Source organism: Syngnathus typhle, linkage group LG13, assembly GCF_033458585.1.
Source record: "Syngnathus typhle isolate RoL2023-S1 ecotype Sweden linkage group LG13, RoL_Styp_1.0, whole genome shotgun sequence".
NCBI classification, from domain to species: Eukaryota; Metazoa; Chordata; class Actinopteri; order Syngnathiformes; family Syngnathidae; genus Syngnathus; species Syngnathus typhle.
The window spans coordinates 3,266,845-3,285,945 of NC_083750.1; the positions used below are offsets into that span (position 1 = coordinate 3,266,845).

A 19,101-nucleotide genomic window follows, 5' to 3' on the forward strand; every position below is an offset into this window, starting at 1 on the left:
TTTGGACAAAAGAACTTATCTCTGTTTTATGAGATGCTCCCGACACACACATCTCCTGCCTAGAATCTGCTGCACATGTGATTTCACCTGCTCTGTAGGTACGTGCTTAATTTTTTTTTTTTTAATACATTCTATACATATAGCATAACATTAGTTTTGTGGCAGGATGGACTTTGAGTTCTGAGAAATTTCTACTTTGCCTTTACGGAGCCCACATTTTACAATTCAAAATAAAATAAAAATTGACATTCAAACAAATGATAATTATTATATCGTATTCTGCTTTTGCAACAACATGATATGTTTCTTTGTCGTCATCTGATGGCAAATATTTACATTTTAGATGTATAATTCAGGTTTTTGAGAAAACCTTCTAAACATTAACAGAGTCATATGATTATCTGCGTGACTGCTATAAACACAGCTACTCTCTTGGATTCAACCTAGATAAATGATAAATGTAATGTCAGTGTCTCTGAAAAAAGGTACTATTAGTTACTGGATGTTTTGAATTGCATTTACAGGTGTGATGGAGACATTTGGCCTGAGGCGAACACAGTCCTTAAAGAGCCTATCTTGGGTTCAGGAGAGGTCAAGGGACATGCCAGCTCCCACCCGCTGGGACAGAAAGTCCGTGTTGCAGCTGGTGCACCAGTAAGTTGCCGAACTGTGCAGTAGCACTCTCCAAACTTTCAATCACAATAAATGATTGCAAATTACATAGAATCTTAATGATGTGACTGGATAAAAGTGGTGATACATTTTTCCTTTATGGATTTTATGGGTTTTTTTTTTTAAAGAAGAAATCCAGTATTTCTACTACTGTGTCAATCCTCTGTTTTCCAGTTACCAAAGCTGTGGTGACCTAAGAAGTCAAGAAAGAATGGGACATAATTTCCAGGTAGAGCATATTCACAACCTTTTTTTTATTTATTTTTTTATTCACATTGTCTGCACTTGCAGCAGAGCTCCGTCCCTATCTTCTGCCAATTATGGGGGCACTGAATATTGTGAACACAATTTGGGAAAAACACACCTCCATTAAATTATCTTTCAGACATCAGAGAGATTTTTTGAAGAAGGATGGAGAGGAGTAAAGAACAGAGACAATGTGGCTTTAGAAGGAGCTTTAAGAGCTGCAAGTTTGTCAAGAAGTCACTCCATGGACTTCCTCCCTGAGAGGGAGAACTCAGGTACCAGAGCACTGTGTGCACTGTTCGAGTCCAAGGCCAAGCTGCAGCACAAGTCCAGCTGCAGCCCCAAACTCAACTCATCAGTGTTTGCTAGAGACGGAAAGACCGGAAGAGACTGCCCCCTTCAGGATCAGAGAAGCCACAACAGGAGCGCTCAGGTGCATTATTAATTATTATTATTATTATTACATTATGAACCACTGGGGAAATACATTTAATTGGCTATTTTGAAGAACTGAAAAGTAGTTTATAATCAACAAGTGAAAGTTTCTTCATGTTACTTTTCCAGAAGGTGACCCAGTCAGAGAGCGGAAGGACCACAGATGGCCTCCCAGAGTCTTACAACAAAGATTCCAGATATTCATACGGTGAGGTGTGGCGCTCAATTTCTTGTTTAGTCACAGAAGTATTTATAGGCACACACACAGGCAGTATTGAATGTTCTCTATTTGAGTATCGTGTACGTAGTAGGACTTGAAAAAGTGCAGGTCACCATTGGCTCAGCAGTGCTCTATTGCCCTTGACGTAAATCAACTAAAAAAAGATGAGGATGTTGTGGTGTAAATGCATAACTATGCGGATGGCACAGCCGCTTAAGATAGGAGTGACACCAGTGCTGACGGATTATGACGCAGCCCTGCCTGCGACCAGACCATGTCTGTGCTTTGACCTTGTGTAAAACAAAGATGCACAACAAAAGCCTCACCAAACAAAAACTGATGTTAACTAATTGTTATTTTTACTTCACTCTATCACAAAATGTGTCAATGTTAGCCGCTATATATTTTGTTCGCCTCAAACACGTACGGACGGGGGCTTTCATAAGGGAATGACAACGTATCGGTGGGAATGGGAGATGGAGGGCTGCCCCCGGTCCTTAGGTGACTAACAGAGGTGATTGACTCAGTCGAGTAGCAAGTGCCAGCCAGCCACCCAAAATAGACGCTCTTAGGGTGGGGAGGGGGCGACAGCTCTGATAAAAATCAGCTGTCACGGGCCGAGGCCAGTGGAGTCCAGAGAACCAGTGTGGGGTGAAACTCGGAAAGAGGTGTCAGCCTTCATCACACATCACTGAGGCATCAGGAGTTAGTGCTTGCTACACAGAACAAATACCAAAGGAGAAAGACAGCTGGATCACACTTTTGTGAGTATCGGAGTTTTCATTTTATTATTAAATGAAATTGTACACTGTATTTGATGATTCTTATATGAACAAAAGAGGACCAGTACTGTATTATGAAGATTTAATCATCAATGGCCATGAAAGGAGTAGAAGTTTACTTCAGGTGTTTTAAAACTCCCTTTTACTGTTAATTATATGTGATGCCAGTTTTGGAGTGATAAGAAAATCTCTGCAAATAAAATAGTCAATTTAAAGGTTTGAGTGCTTGTACCAAAAGGCAAAAAAAAATTTACACGTTAAAGAACTAGCATTGCCATTGTTCCTTTGGCTTTGCCAACGTTATAAACCAACAAAAATTCTAAATGAGCTAATGTTAACAACTGAAAAATACACTTTGGTTTTTTTTTTCAGATTAGATGGAGATTATTTTTTTAACCCACTGGTTTTTGGGCAATGATTATACAACACATTCACTCAAAACCTGTCTAGGAACTGAACAAATCTGACAATTCTCAAAAGTAAGATCGTAGACTGCCAACTCCTACAAATCTGTTACCTTAAATAGCGTAAATACTTTACATTCCTCCATGTCGCAGCTGTCCTTGTTTTTAATCTACTTAATAAAACTCTTGGGGCTCAATCAATCAAAATCCCAATCCAGACTATTTTTTATCGAAGGGTCAAACAAGCCTATTTCGAAATGGAAAGTATAGATCTTTTTTCAGATGTGTGGTGCAAAAGTAAAGTCATAAAATCAACAATAACTTGCCACCACTATGGCGGTGTAATGTCGGCGTTATATTGTCGGTCTCTTGAGCAAAGTGGTTTTCATTACAGTCTGCGAATGTGGAAACAGCTGATGGTTGAGAAGGTGGTGCCCTCCAGAGAATACCAATCACATTTCAGCATCATTTGCACAGCTGTTAGCAGGCCACAACACCCACAAATTGCTGCACCGCCTCATTCCTTAAATGTAAACCCTGATCAAAGATGTGTCCAAAGAAAAATCAATTTCACAAATCCACAATAAATGGAGGTGTGAACAAGGGACCAAGTTGACCTCTCGGCTATTCTCGCTGCCTCATTCTGTCTGCTCACCCATCTATGAACATTTTTTAAATCCGGACTAGTGAGAGGCGCCAGCTTGCTGCTCAGACCTTTTGTCCTGCTCGGGCTTACTATGTGAAAAGAGGAGGTGTGTCAAATGTGTCCATGACTTACAACTGGAAAGAATATTGTTTATAGCAGGACATAGTTTTGCAGCTATGTACACACACATCCCAGTCTGAATTTTAATACCCTAGCTGCACAGTGAAATTCAGCTTCGAGTTCAAAGTAGGAGCCATTTCCTGAGGTCAATTGGCTGCATTCTTTAGGTCAGGTGCTGATAGTTTGTGCAAACAATCTGGGTCACTACAGCTGAGCTAGCAGTTGCCGCTGCGTGTGCATGTGTGTGTGTGTGTGTGTGCGTGTGTGTGCGCGCGCGCGGGTTTTTTTCTTTCTTGGGTCTCAAACAATGGTTGCTGTTGATTTCAGGCAACATGCGTAGGCCTTTTTCTTAATGCCGTGTTTTTAGTTTGGCTAAGTTGCTTCAGGGGGCATTGCCCTAATTATTTAGGCATCAAATAATAAGATTTTCGATTTATTGTGCGAAACTAGAGTAAACCGATTGATACGAGTCCATTTCAAGTTCCTATAAATAAAAAAATAAAAAAATAAAAAAATAAAAAAATAAAAAAATAAAAAAATAAAAAAATAAAAAAATAAAAAAATAAAAAAATAAAAAAATAAAAAAATAAAAAAATTAAAAAATTAAAAAATTAAAAAATAAATTTTTTTAAAAATAAATAAATAAATAAATAAATACACTGTGAGCATCACCATAAATGCACAGTGTTTGCTGCCAGCAAATAATGCCACATTCTGCCATGCTTATTTTTGTGTTATGTAAACTGTCTTTCATAGTATTCTTGAGTGTTTTCCCTCCTCATTATTATCCTATTATTGTTATTTTTGCAGATGACAAACAAAGTACATTTACATCGCTGACCAAGAGGGGCATCCCGACAACACAAGCCAGCAGTACGACATCAACTTGCTCCTCGGTTAGAGACAAGTCAGCTCGCTATCTGTCGAAAGCAGCATCAATTGACTCCGTTGGAGCAGTAGGTTTCTCAAATGCCTCTCATTCTAACCCTAACACTTTGGTGTACCTATTCAAATGTGTTTTGACATGGCACCTAAACAACATTTCTGTTTCTCTACAGGAACTGATTGCTACATCAGTGACGAGGGTTAAAAGCAGCAAGGTATTTTTTGTGTTGTGTTTTGTGTCTCTGTTTGCTTTTGAATGTGTGTGTACAACTGACCCAGTGCTTGCTTGACTACAGAGATGCAAAATACGACCAAATACTACCAACAATCTATCATAATAAAATAGTTACATACTATATAAAAACACACGTACACTTATACATACAAAAAATACATGTATATAATAATATACTGCACACAGTAACAAATCATGCACAAATTTTACTGTTTGAAATAGCACAGAAGAGACTACACAATTGTATTAGAACCCGCAAGTATTGTAGGTTCACAATGTCTGAGCTTATGAATTCAACTCCTTTGCATAAGAAGACAATTAATTTATATAACACAATAATTAGAAAATTCATTTTTCTTCATTGTTATAAACTAAATTAAATGAGTTGTTGTTATTATTGATGTAATAAACATGTTTAATTTATTTCCTGTTCTTGGAGAACAGCAAGTTATAAAAAAAAATAAAAATAAAAAAAAACAATCAAAAGTTGAGAGAAGGTCCGAATGAGCAAATATCTCTTAAGTAATGCATGTTCAAGACAGCTGATCTAAAAAAGACTGTTTTTGAAGATGACAATTGCTCCGCTAATAGCTGTGTGTAGTGTTTTCCTTAACCTTGGTCTGACGAGGATGGTTTGCTGTGCCAAACATCACGTGAGCATACTGGAAGGTAATGTATGACTTGACTTACATACTAATTGCATGCTATTAAAACATATGGATGCCGTCTAATATTGTTCTACTGAATGCATACTGACAATATTGCATGTTCTATTTTTTCCCATATCAAGATGGCTGAGACAGCCAGGAAAGTCAAGGTTTTGGAATCATCTCACGATGAAGACGATCTTCCCCTCCCACCTCCTCCTCCAAGGCCCTTTGACTACGAAGGGCCCTCAGCATTAAGTGGCCTCCCCGTGCCTCCACCCAAAGAGACCTTTTCCACATATTACCAGCAAAGGCAAAAGAGTGAACTCAAGAGGCTCTTTAAGCACATCCACCCAGACATCAGACATCTTGGTGAAGCTGTGGATGATGACATCATGAAAGCAGTGCAACCAGAGGACACTGAGGCAACAGCAGCATATCAGGGTGAAGTACAATCAATGAGGTGGATCTTTGAAAATTGGAATCTGGATAGTATCGGGGAATCTCACGCAACCAAGAAGTTGCTGGACGAAGAGAATTTAGCAGGTGGAAATGTCCGAGGCACCTCCTCCATGTTTGAGCATTGTGATGACAGAGCTCTCATTTCAGAAGCCAAAAGGCAGACCTCAGTAAGAGGAGATGTGAGAGCATCTACCTGGCTCTTTGAAACAAAGCCCTTAGATTCACTGAACCAAAAAGAAGATGGAGAACTTGTTGAAGCCGTGTTGAAAGAGCCCATCCGGCCAGGTGATGTCAGTGGGACACGTCTACTTTTTGAGACCAAACCAATAAGTGACTTAGCGCGCTGTAACTCCATAGAGGACAATACCTTCTTGAAATTGACGTCTGAGATCCAGGAACAAAAAGGAGATGTCCAAAAGACTGTGAAACTCTTTCAGGCGGAACCGAGCTGTGCCATTAGAGACAAAAGTGGCAATATCCATACAATCAAATCCATCTGCAGGGAGGAGATCAAAAATGGAAACACCAGTAGTGCTCGTTGGTTATTTGAAACCAAGCCTTTGGACCTGATTAACAAGGGAAGTGATGGCATTAAAATAATTCGGGGCATATCTCTGGAGGAGGGACACCGAGGTGGAGTTGACAGAAAGAGGTGGATGTTTGAAACCCAGTCTTTCGACAATATACAAGAGGTTGCCGGACTGGACACGTTCGAGGACACCTTGGTTGAGGGTGATGTTAGCAACAAGACAAAGCTCTTTGAGATGCAACCACTGAGTGAAAAGACGTTGGAAAAGGACACAATCATTGGAGGAGATGTCAAGACATCCCTTTGGCTGTTTGAAACGCAACCCATAGAGACTCTAAATGATAGCTATGAAGTTGGATGTTTGAAGAAAATCACACTGTCGGCCGATGAGCAAGGAGCAATTAAAGACAAAAAAATAATGTTTGAGAGCGGCGGTGGCCGTGAAACGAGTTCCTCGGTAAAGCAACGTGTGACTGAAAGGGGTGACGTCATGGGATTCAAGCAACTTTTTGAAACCATTCCTCTAAGTGAAATTGCTCATTGTAAGGAGGAGAATACATCAGGAAACCAAATGTCGGAGAATTCTCCTTTGTATGCTATAAAAGACAGCTCTGGAAATTTTCACAAGATAACGACTGTCAGCCGGGAAGAATTCATCAAGGGAAAGGTCCAAAACTACAAGTGGATGTTTGAGACCAAGCCGTTAGATGAACTAACAGAAGGAAAGGAAAATATTGAGGTCATCAAAGGCATCACAAGAGAGGAAGACACAATGGGTGATGTCAAGTTGGCAAAATGGCTTTTTGAAACCCAGACCATGGATGGAATTCATTCTAAGTTCAACCAGAAGGAGCCAAGCCCTTCGGTTGGAGCCACGCCTTGCAAAGGTGACGTCAAGGCATGCAAATGGTTATTTGAGACACAACCGATGGATGTTCTGTACGACAAATCGGAGAAAGTCAATGACAAAGAGACCATTGAAAACACCGGTGTGAAATCCATGACATGGCTTTTTGAGTCACAGCCATTGGACAGCATAAAAGATGGCGAGGAGTACAATTTAAACCTCTGTAGCACCGTACAGGATGCTGTAAAACCCAAGTCAGCTGTTCAAACAGTCAAACGTCTTTTTGAAACAGAGACCCTGGACAGAACAAGAAATGAGCAAACGGAACAAGATGTAAGATGTGTCAGCCAAGTTGACTTTCAGTCCGGAGATGTCTCAAGAGTAAAAGAACTTTTTGAATCACAGTCCCTTGATGAAATCGGATCGGAAATGGTGATGACACGCGGCGACGAACACATCCAGAAAGGATCCGTACACAAATTCACTTGGTTGTTTGAGAACTGCCCCATCAACACAATCAACAAGGACGATGACGACACAAACATTCCGAAACCTAGTGAAACTGTGAGCGGGGATGTAAAGAACAAAAAGTTTATTTTTGAAACCTCATCGCTGGACAAAATCCACGAGGAGCCTCTTGAACACAAGTCAGTCAGTTTGGAAGAGCTGGAGAGTGATGTTGACGTTAAGTCCAGCACCATGATGTTTGAGTCCTTGCCACTGTATGCCATTCAGGACAAAGAGGGACAGTTTCATGAAGTAACAACTGTGAAAAAGGATGAGGTCTTAAGCGGTGACGTGAGAGGAGCCAGGTGGATGTTTGAGACGAAGCCCCTCGAGGCCATCAAGGCAGAAAATGAAGTTTACGTGATCCGAGCTGTCACTCAAGAGGATGTCGAGAAAGGAGATGTCAAATCAGCTAGATGGAAGTTTGAGACACAACCTCTGGACTCCTTTACCAGCAGAGAGGAACCTTCTGTTAAGATCAGTGAAGATTTTGGGAGCTCGAATGTCCAATTAAGCAAAAAGAAATTTGAATCTGAAGAATCAAACAAGTTTGTAAGAATGGTTAGTGTCACCGACGTTCAGCGTGGAGATGTTAGAACCTCCACCTGGCTCTTTGAGAATCAAACAATCGACAGTCTCAAAGGAGAACCTCAAGACCAAGGTCCAGTTAAAACAGTCCACCGAGAAGACAGTCAGAAAGGAGATGTGAAACGCTGCACGTGGCTGTTTGAGTCACAGCCACTAGACAAAATCAAGGAGCCAGAAGAGAGATCGTTCCAAGGTTCAGATGAGATCATCCCAAAAGCCGACGTCAAATGCACCACCTGGCTTTTTGAGACAACCCCACTGGACAAAATCACCTCCAGCAGCGTCACTGACACCATGTCATCCTTAAGTGAATCCAATATTGTTCACTCAAGTGGCATCATTGTAGAAGCAAAAGAAGGTCCCAATGTCACGATGGCAAAATTCAGTCTGGGAACCACTGCGGAAGTCCAAATTCAGAAAGAAGAAGTTGTTGAGGGCAATCTCCGAAACATAATTTTACAGCTCTTACTCAAACCAAGCAACACACAAGTCACCCTTCTTCGAGAAATGGAAAAGGGAAACGTGAATACCACCAAAATCCAACTTCCACACAATCAGTCATCGACGAGTATTGCCATCGATCGAGAGCAAATACTACAAAACACTGTTCAGATGATTGATGAACTTCTTATGCGAGGTCAAGACTTCAAGAAAGGAATCCTGATGCAAGAGACCGCCGGCGGACAAGCGGAAATGTCTGTCTATTCACTGATCGCTCATGAAACTGACACCCAAAGTGCCATTATTGAAAGAGGCGATGTGAAGTCGGCCATTGGAAATCTCTTAGCGAGTGCCAGCAATCCAAAGACAGCGCCAACGTGTCGAGTAGATGAAAACGAAAAGGGTAACGTCAACTTCTACAAAAGGTGCATTGAGAAAGGAGATCTGCAGTGCCTGAAAAGTCTTCAGTCGGAGGCATCGGAAGATGATGTCGATGACGTAACTCTTGGCAAAGAGCAGATTGAGATTATACAGGGCGATGTGAGAGAGGCAAAAAGAAGTCTCTGCCAGCAAAAGGAAGTGGTGGAGCGAAGTATTTGCGATGTTCTGCCAGGGGATGTGAAGAAGACCAAAGAGGTATTTTCATCAGAGTGCTCATTCATTGCTGAGAACTGCATTCCCAGGGATGAAATAATTCCTGGGGATGTTTTAACAGCAAAGCAACAGCTTGCAGCAAAGCAAGCCGTTCTGATGGAAAAGGAAGAAATTGTGGCTGGAGACGTAAAGGCGTCGATGCAGTCGTTGGAACGTGCAAAGCAACTGAGCATGAGCATAGAACGGGAGAGCATCACGCCCGGAACGATCTACGATATGGACTTGTCATCAAACTGCCCTGAACCGGAAGGAAGTCAAGTACAAAAAGAGACAATCATATCCGGAGATGTGAAGGCAGCCAAAAAGTCCCTGCAACTGGCCAAGCAGCAAAGCATGCAAGGAGAGCGTGACGTCATTGCCCCAGGAAAAATATACAACCTGCACGTCGCCGCACAAGAAGGAAGCTCGGCCCGGATTACGCAATCGTCTTCCTACTGCAGAAGCCAACAAAGCAAGACTTGTCCACAGGTCAGTGATGCAGTCAAAGATTTGGAAAGCCGTATGTCCTTAGACGCTTGTCATCGGGGAAACAATGATTTTCTAAGTTATGAGTGTAATGGTATGACAACGCAAGATGAGCCAGAAGATGTTATTCGAGGAGATATAAAGTCAGCACTTAGGTCTCTGCGGAGTGCAGTAACGGAGCAGAGACTCCCAGATAAAGAAGCCATTGTAGGAGGTCATGTCCACCTAGCGCTGCAATCACTCGAGAGGTCTAATGTAAACGTCTCCAAAGGAGATTTTAGATCCGCAATGCTTTACAGGAATTCAGGCAAAGCTTGTACAGAGAGGAGCAAGCAGAGTGTTGCGCTGTCCATGCCTCCATCTGACACAACATTGTTTCCTTCAATTTCAGTAATGGGTGAAGGGCAACCGTCGTTCGCCGTAAACAACTCAACATGCAACCCGGTACAAAATGGAGGCTCACCAGGCCTGCTAAAGAAACCACAGAACCCGAAGCCAACGTTGCCACCAAAGCCACAATGGACTAAACCTGCAGTCATAGGCGATTCAAAGTTGTCACCTGCAAATAAATGCAATCCAGTGTCTGCTAAACATGACCTGCAGCTTCCCACAGACAAGTTTATTGAAGACACGACTGCGGCGAGCAAGCAAAACGCAAAGCCAAATAGCACTAAATTGGAGGTGGAGAGAAATGTGATACAGAAAATTAATGCAGCCGAGGAGATACAAAAGTGCATGGAAGAGTATGAGGACACATCCAAGCATGAAATGAACATGAGTTTGCAAGCTGCATTAAGTAACTTTGAAAGAACAGACAGCAAAAAAGTCAAAGGCCCAAAAAAAGTCATAAATGTCAAAGGTGAGGTGAAGAAACCAATTCAAAACACAAGTGCCGCTAAAAACTGCAGTTCAATCCTCTCACCTCCTGAAAAACAATTCTGCAAAAGTGACGAGTCAGACGCAAGCACATGCCACACAACAAAAAGCACGATTGACAATGAGAATAAAGTCATCTTGAGACAGAAGAAACCCAGCGAGACAGAAAGTCAGAGACGACAGAGGCTTTCCGTGCATATGGACGAGATCATCAAAGGAAACGTCAAGGCGGCCATGGAGATTTTTGAAAATATGAGGAAACGAGAGGAACTCAAGGGGATCTTATCACAGGTGCAAGAAATTGAAGGCGCAAACAGTCATGTCGACGTAAGCTCATCTAGTAATCATGTCCCCCCAAGTGAAAAGTCAAAGCAAAGCAAAGTCGAGACACAAGATGATGATCTGGAAAGTGTTTCTTCGGTTGAAACGGTATTTGAAGATTTGGAGAAGGCGAGCAAGGAAATCATCAATCTGAAGGAGCAAACTTTGGCAAAACTTCTTGACATTGAGGAGGCCATTAAAAAAGCGCTCTACTCTGTGTCCAACCTGAAATCGGAGGCAGACATCGCAGGCTTGTCAGGACTTTTTGACGAGTCCTTGAAGTCAGAACAACCCGTGACTAATATCAGAAAAATCAGCATTGTGTCAAGCAGGACAAAATCGGGTCAAGGAAAAGACACGAGAAATCACCCCGGTGACTCAAATCTCCTGAAGCAAGAAGCAACCAAGCAAGCAAACAACCAGGTTATTAGACAGCCATCTTCTCAGTCGTCACCATCATTCATATCCATTCATTCAGCTGCCAGAAAGCCGCTCCAACAACCCAAGCCTGCCATGTCAACAGAGAGCAATTGTCAAGGAGATCCCAACCAAGGGTCAACAAAGCGCAAAGTCAGCGTGCTGGAAGTGCAAACACTTCCAGAGGAGCCTGCGGACATCATTGGCACCAAGACTGTCAGTGAAACGTACAAGGAGACGGATGGCTTTGGCAACGTTTTTCTATCCTCCGTAACGTCAACGTTTGTCACCAAACAGTCTGATGGTGAATCGGCTGCTGTGTTCGAGGTGGTCGGGGGGCCAAACACATACAAAGTCATCACGTCCCCGTTACTGCAAAGATCTCCTCGCCCTTCTTCAAGAGACCAATGAATTACTTTTGTGTTATCGGGTTTTGTTGAACATAAAAAAAAAAAAAAAAATGTATGTAGTGATGACGATGTTGGCTTTTTATTTAAAAAACATATGTCTTAGAGATTTTATACTGTAACCATATTATGTCAAATGCTAAATTCTTTTGAATGAAGCTAAAATAAAAATGTTCAATAAATTGCAATTCATGAAAAAAAAGGCTGGACATTCAGAATTGTTATTATTACTATTATTATTATTATATAATATATAGTAATTACAATTATATAATGTAATTTTTTGTTTAATGTAATATCAAATAAAAAAAAAAGAAAACATTCTTTTGACAGTTCTCAGGTGTCTTACCGTTATATCAGTAAACGTCCGTCTTATTTGTTTGTTGTTACCTTGTCTCCATCATTCTAGTTGTTCTCAGCTGTCAAGGAAATGTGTTCAGCCTGTTTGACACCAGTGTACCCAATGGAAAAAATGGTGGCCAATAAACTTATCCTGCACAACAAGTGTTTTTGCTGTAAACACTGTCAGAAGAAGCTCAGGTGAGATATTCGACAAATTCACTACATGAACTCGATTTAGTTTGCATTTCACTTGTACGCTAAAGTCATCATTTTTTTAATTACAGCATTCACAACTATTCCTCTCTTTATGGCGACTTCTACTGCATGTCTCACTACCTACAGCTTTTCAAAAGAAAGGGAAATTATGAGGGATTCGGGGACATGCCGAATAAAGACCACTGGCTTCAAAAAGATAAAGGAACAGATGAAGTTGATACCACAGATGCGCCAAAAATGACAAAAAGCAACTCAGACTCTTCCAATATCTTCAGAGACTCATCTGCTGAAGTAGCTATCACAAAGTCAACCGAGACTGAGATGAGAAATGTCAGTCGGGGCAAACTGAAAGTTAACTGGCCACCACAGAAGAAACAGCCCCGTCACGATCTTGATGCGCCGAGTTTCAAACTGAAAGATAAGCTCGTGATGTCTACGCATGCCAATATGTCGGAAATCAAGGGAAAATCTCCAAAAACAGATCAAACCTCAGAAGAGGCCATCTTAGTGGAACCAAAATTCAGGAGTGGCGCCACAAAAACAAAATATTTTCAAGAATCTCCAGCAGAACTTAAAACGCCTTTTCATTTGCCAGAAAAAGATGCAAAGGAGAAGCAGACAGCAGCTGTAGTCGTTGACAAAATAAACGTGAATAAAGGAACCAACAAACTGGATATGACATCCAATAAAACAGGAAAATCTGTACGGTTTGCACCAAATGTTGATTTTTCTGACTATGATCAGACTTGTCAACTGGCCACGGGTGGCGATGCAAAAGAGGATATCATTGGGCTCCATGTTAAAACATGCAACAATGCAAATGATACTTTTGATGATTCAGAGCAGTCAAGAAAGCTCAGAAAAATACAACATGAAGAAAAGCCTACCACTATAGATGCTGATGTGAAAAGTCCAGCGTTGCTACAAAATGAGGACAAAAAAGATGACCAGAGGCATCTTGATGACTCAGGCCATGATGGGTCATCTGATAAAATGGACATAGAGTTGGAAAAAGCAAATCCTCTTACGAAACCGGAACGACCTGAAACGCTCTCCGAAAGCAATAGACGTAAGGACGACAAGACAAAATTAACAAAAGAACACAATACCAATCAACAGGTTCTTGCAAAAACAAATTCTCCAATGAGTTATGAAAAACAGCCTGACAGGTCAAAGGTCAGATTAGGGTCTTGGTACAAAGGAAGAAGCCCATTATCTAAGCTCTTTGCTGCAAGTGGCACTGAAAAACCGAGCAAGACTGAAGCCAAAACTGCCGTTGGATTCCCGGGAAGAGTCTTTCAGTCACCCTCGGACAAGAACAAAGACACCACAAAATTGGCAGCATGTGACAATGAACCCAAAATGGACACTGATGAGAAGAATCGAGATGAGGCCGATACCGTTCGAGTGGAACCTGAAGAAGATGAGGATGACGCTGAAAACAGACAACTTGCCCCGGACTTCAACATGCTTGATAGCAGCAAAGTGGAGACCATTAACACAGAGCTCGAGATCCCAACTAGTGAAACAAGTCTCGGCCTAACGGATCTGGTCCAAACAGAGACGCGAGATACAAATCCTGCTGATGACACGAGCAATGAGGCCCCACTTCAACCTGAGACCGATGAGTGCAAGGAGCTTCCTTCCATTGCCACATGTGGCCCTCAGGAGTCAACTCATGAGCTGATGGTTGACCAAAGCAGAGTTCTTTCTGTCAGTTCTGAGCCAGCATTTACTGAGTGCAATCAAGATGTAGCTGAGCTTGATAATGCAACAAAAGCAAAAGATAGGAATATTGACCAGAACACATTTTTGGATGTCAATCGAGAAGCTTCGCAAGCTTCACCTGATGCTCCTGACCAGTTTATTTCCCAGGAGAGTTTGGGGGACAACCCTGTTGATGCGCTGTTTTCAGTCACTAACGATGTATCCTCTGAGGGGTTGAGCCTGCTTGACACTCAACCAGAACCGACCCAAACTGAAAAGCTTGGCTTGGAAGAGCTAGCCACTCCCCCTGATGCTGACAGTCAACCACTATCAACTTTGACAACAAACAACACGGAAGATTCCGTTTTGGACATATTCAGCTCAAATAGCGTTTTGTTTGCCCAGCAACCAGTTGCCACCACTGATGACATCTTTGCAGAGGGGGAAATGACATCAGAGGTTCTCAATGGGCTGCTCACACCCTCTGTTGCGCCTTCACCTCAAGGGGATCTTTTCTTTCTTGACATGTTTGCATCAGAGACACATTTGCTGCCAAAGTTTCAAGAGTCAAGTGATGTACCTTCACCTTTGGACGGTGTCATGGAAAAGAAGAACCCCGAGCAAAGTGTAGCGAATGCTATGACACACAGTAACTGGATGGATGATTTGTTAGGCTAAGAGCGGGGAGCAAACATGATTATACTTGTGCGGAGGGATTTTTAAGGGTTTAGCAAGGAGAAAAAAAAACATGATATTTTGATAAGCTGTAATTACATTTTGAAATAGAAACTGCACTTTTTAATCAAATAATTTCCATTTTGTTAATATAGGTTTTATTTTAATAACATGATTTTACTGTTTGGGGTAATAATTGCAAGCAAGGAAGTAAAATTGTTTTTGGTTATGTGAGAATTATTTGTTTGGAATGAGTTCTATGTATGACTCATATTTGTAATGATATAGATGCTATATCACACATTTCAATGAATCTGCACGACCCTTGGGAAGGGGCTATGTTAATGAAAGCACCAAAATGGAAATCAACAATGGATGGATGTACCAATAAACTAGTTGTAGTCATAAAACAATTAAAATTAAAACTTGAGCATGAATATGTTTTAATCAAACATGGTTTAAAGATAATAAAAATAATAACTGCACTTTGATTTTTGTTCACAAGACTTTTCATTTCTAGGTGAACATATACATTTCACAGTTTAAAATCCTTCACCAAAATGAGCATAACAATCACAGTAACATTGAAATATTTGGACTTTGTAACCTACATGGTTTGAAGCTAGCTAGCACTGTCTGTTATCACAAGTTAATGTCAAAAGATAACTTGAGGGAAGTAAAACATTAAGTTCCAGTGAAGCCAATGGTGCCAAATAAGGACTAACAATTAAATATATCTCACAATTGATTCAATGTGGATAATATTTGAGTTACTCTCTTTCTTTGTTGCTTTCTTGTTCCTGCAAGAAAATAGCAAAAAAACAGCATTAGTAGTTGTTATTGTTATGGATTGCGTTCAAACCCTGTCAAGTATGGAACGTACGTAGTATTTGGAGTCATTAGATGTCCACTAGCGAACATCTACAGCTGACATTGCTTACCTGTTGCTTTCAGCCTGATCAAATGAATCTGGCAACTCTACTATCCCTCGTGTCTCAGGAAGCATGAAGCATAAACCCCCACTGACCAGGAGGCCACTGAAGGTTACAATGGATAAGGACCAGTGGTAGATTGCTAACATGTTGACCAATGGAGCAATAAGACCACCAGCCCGACTTGAAATGGACCCCAAACCAGATGCTGTTTGTCTGCAGTGAGAAAACATCAATATGGAACTCAGTCCCAAGTGTCCTGGCAAGGTTTTAGCTGTAGTCGCCAATCAACATTTTCATTTATGTTTTGGTGCAGACAGCACAACATAACGGCTGAGAGAATTGTCAAAAGTGGGATTGTCTTACCGACAAGAAGTTGGGAATAACTCTTGCACATAAATATTACATATGCTTGCAGCCCAATTGGTTACAAAGTGTCCTGAGGTGGCCAGTATCGTAACAGCAACAGGATTTCCTTCCACACAATAACAAATCAAAATCATACTATTGGTTTCCTCTCAGTAGTAAAATAATGCTGCCTTACCTCGAATAAATACGAGGATCAATATACACAAGACGCCTCCAACCAGAATTGTGGAAAATAAAGATACTCTTCTTCCGATAGCTTCCAATTGCCAGACGCAAATCAGATGAACTGGTATTTCAGTCAGTCCAAAAATAAGCTGGCTCAAGAATATGTCCAAGCCAAAATTGCCAAAATTGAATGAAATGCAGTAGTATGCAACATTCAACTAGAACCTAGAAAAACACACAAAGAATTAGTTTGCAAAAAGTAACACGAGTTACTTACATCTATTGAATAATTTAAATTACCATGTAAATAATATCACAAAGAAATATTTACGAAGCACAGGCGACTGGATAAGCATTAAAATGTTGCTCTTTTTTTCTGGGTCTTTTACAGCAATCTGTGATTCACACAAACACATCATCATTCACTAATCCCGACATTTCATCATTATAGTACAAGTGCTAATGACAAACTGCAGTATAGCGTGGGTTTATCCTCTCTGAATAGAACAGGACTGATTAAGCTGCTTTTTTCTTAGCTACCGATTTCAGGATTTAGGACGACAATTTCCTACGTGTGTGTGTGTGTGTGTGTGTGTGTGTGTGTGTGTGTGTGTGTGTGTGTGTGTGTGTGTGTGTGTGTGTGTGTGTGTGTGTGTGTGTGTGTGTGTGTGTGTGTGTGTGTGTGTGTGTGGTCAAACCGAGTTCAGCTGTTGCCGGACTCCACAAAAAGACGAGCAATCGGTTGTCTTGGGTTTTTGTATAACAACAAAAATGGCAAAGAGGAGTGTTTGCAGCCAAAGCCTTTGTACCTTTTCTAGGAGAGAGTCTGGAAATCTGTGTTTATTGATAGATGCCACCTTTATGAGCAAATCTTTAGCCTCCTCTGTCTTCCCTCTTTCCAACAACCACCTGGCAGACTCTGGAAGGAACCTGATTGATATGAAAGAATAGTGTCTTCATGTAAGTGATCAAAATGGTTGACAAAAGTCAATGCTCACCATATATAAATAGCAATGACCGCAAATAGAGCTGCAGTGATAAGCTGAGCTACTCGCCAACTTCTGACAACGTAGATCAGACCAGCGAGAATGGCCTGTCCAATTCCACCACATAGCTGAGTTGCACATGTCCCCCATGACCTTTTGGATGTACCAATCCACTCTGTGGCTGTCCAAAAACAAAATTTATCCACAACATTTACCAGACATGGTTATTGGAAGACTTTACCCAATATAATGCCGTTGAGCCGAAAACCTCCATAGCCAAGGCCCATCAGAAACTGGGAAAGCAGAAACAGGAGGTAGTTGGGGCACAATGCGCTGGTGACGGTAAAAACCAGGACGACCACCACTGGAATCTGGGCTGCTCGTTTGCGACCGAACCTGGAGAAGACAAAAGCCGTTCAGAATAGACAATGATGTCATTTGTGAGATAAATTCTTCTGACTTACGATTCGACAAAAGGTCCGAATAAGAAACAGCCCAGCAAAATTGCAGACATCATCACCGTTTGTGCCAGCCACTTGTAGTAAATTAGCCGGGTCACACACAAGATCAAACTACAACAACAAAAGTTACAAAAAAAAAAGAAAAAAGATATATTTGGTGAATGTATCAGATCAACCGTCATCACTTACATCCGTGATTATCGTAGCTTCATACATGGTGTCCAAGTACACCCAACCATTCTGACACACCGTGGTCTTATTGAGTCCATGCTCCGTGATGGTTCCAATGTTCCAGTCCACCGGCACAAACATGCGGCACCTGCTAAAAAAAACATTGTGCTCCCGAGGAACGGTCGGGTTCAGCTGCTCTTCCCACGTCAGGTTAGCTTCTGTCTTGAGGATCCAATCCGTATTGCAATGTCGCTCCGGGTCGGAATGTATGGAAAATACGCAGGCAAACACAAAACCTAAAATAATATTTGGGAAGCTCAGTGCACAAATGATGAGCTTCTGGAAAGTTCCAAATTCTCCAATGTTCTGCAGGATATCGCCAAAAGTGCTCATGTTCAGGGAATATGTAGTTGAGGAACTGTACTCAAGTCAAGTGCGATCCATATCCTCATGTGAAGCACCCAGTTAAACTGTCTCAATTCCACAAGTCACTTTACAATTTGAGCTGGTACTGCATTTTATTTAACCAGACTCCTCCTTTTAAATGAACCCAGTGTTCTTGAACAAAACACGGATCCGAGTGGTGGTCGGTACTGAGCTATTTATGAAAATATAAAATGAGTGCAATATAAAAACAGTGTACTATGACACCAGCTTACGTAACAGACAATGCTGTCGATAAATTATACTGCATGATGACATTTTCTTAAGACCGCATTGGTGTCAAACTGCATTGTTATTGTTACATAAAATTCAAGTGTGTGTGTGTGCTCCGGGTGTACCAATAGTCTCGTCGATTATCTTGTATTTAGTTGCCTGTCAGTCTTTGTCATTCATTGTTTCTCTTGTTGCTCTTTTTGTCAGTCACGCTCATTGAGCATTTTGAAATTCCAAAGTGTCTTGTTTGCGTTCGGTGTTGTTGTTGTTTTCTATTGCGAGTCGTTGCTGTGCAGTTTCCGGTCCTTTTGTCCTTTTCTTGTGTTTATTTTGTCATATAGGCCTGATTCTGTGATGTATGCAATTGTAATGCTCCTTCTATGCTTGGTTCTTTTACTACGTCACCTTTATTCTGTCATATAAATTTGCTTCTACGTAAGTGCATACTACATATTGTACAGTGGAAAAAAATCATTGAGACTAGTCACTGAAGGAAAAATATTCCTAATAGACTGAGCGATAATGTTTGCATATTAAAGTCAGGCTAACCAACCAGCGACACAAATTTCTCATTTCCAAGGAAATTAATATGGTTGGATTATTTTTTTTTTTTA

The 19,101-nt window shown here is 41.2% G+C and overlaps 2 protein-coding genes across 3 annotated transcripts; one reads left to right on the top strand and one right to left on the bottom strand.

The window, feature by feature from the left end:
* On the top strand, positions 1-11,904 carry xirp1 (xin actin binding repeat containing 1). 2 transcript variants are annotated; one of them, XM_061295824.1, is made up of 8 exons: positions 1-98; positions 525-654; positions 847-901; positions 1,058-1,351; positions 1,483-1,561; positions 4,336-4,481; positions 4,584-4,625; positions 5,436-11,904. In XM_061295824.1, the coding sequence occupies exons 1-8, from the start codon at positions 29-31 to the stop codon at positions 11,808-11,810; spliced, it is 7,191 nt and encodes a 2,396-aa protein (XP_061151808.1). In that variant the 5' UTR covers positions 1-28; the 3' UTR covers positions 11,811-11,904. The 2 variants fall into 2 exon arrangements, with proteins under 2 accessions (XP_061151808.1, XP_061151807.1); XM_061295823.1 differs by lacking the exons at positions 1-98; positions 525-654; positions 847-901; positions 1,058-1,351; positions 1,483-1,561 and adding an exon at positions 2,186-2,337.
* Positions 11,905-15,165: 3,261 nt separating this feature from the next.
* Positions 15,166-19,096, bottom strand: LOC133165949 (solute carrier family 22 member 13-like). Its single transcript, XM_061295871.1, is given in 11 exon segments — positions 15,166-15,546; positions 15,688-15,894; positions 16,045-16,153; positions 16,223-16,437; positions 16,513-16,607; positions 17,022-17,142; positions 17,211-17,379; positions 17,440-17,594; positions 17,663-17,727; positions 17,729-17,770; positions 17,849-19,096. Coding segments are annotated over 11 exon segments (1,626 nt in total). The 5' UTR covers positions 18,224-19,096; the 3' UTR covers positions 15,166-15,473.
* Positions 19,097-19,101: the final 5 nt, after the last annotated feature.

Excerpts from the sequence above, each read along its gene's own strand:
- xirp1 (XM_061295824.1), top strand. The coding sequence starts at position 29 with ATGAGATGCTCCCGACACACACATCTCCTGCCTAGAATCTGCTGCACA. Across the intron at positions 902-1,057 it reads GAATGGGACATAATTTCCAG|ACATCAGAGAGATTTTTTGA; the intron begins GTAGAGCATATT and ends ATTATCTTTCAG. Across the intron at positions 1,352-1,482 it reads GCCACAACAGGAGCGCTCAG|AAGGTGACCCAGTCAGAGAG; the intron begins GTGCATTATTAA and ends TTACTTTTCCAG.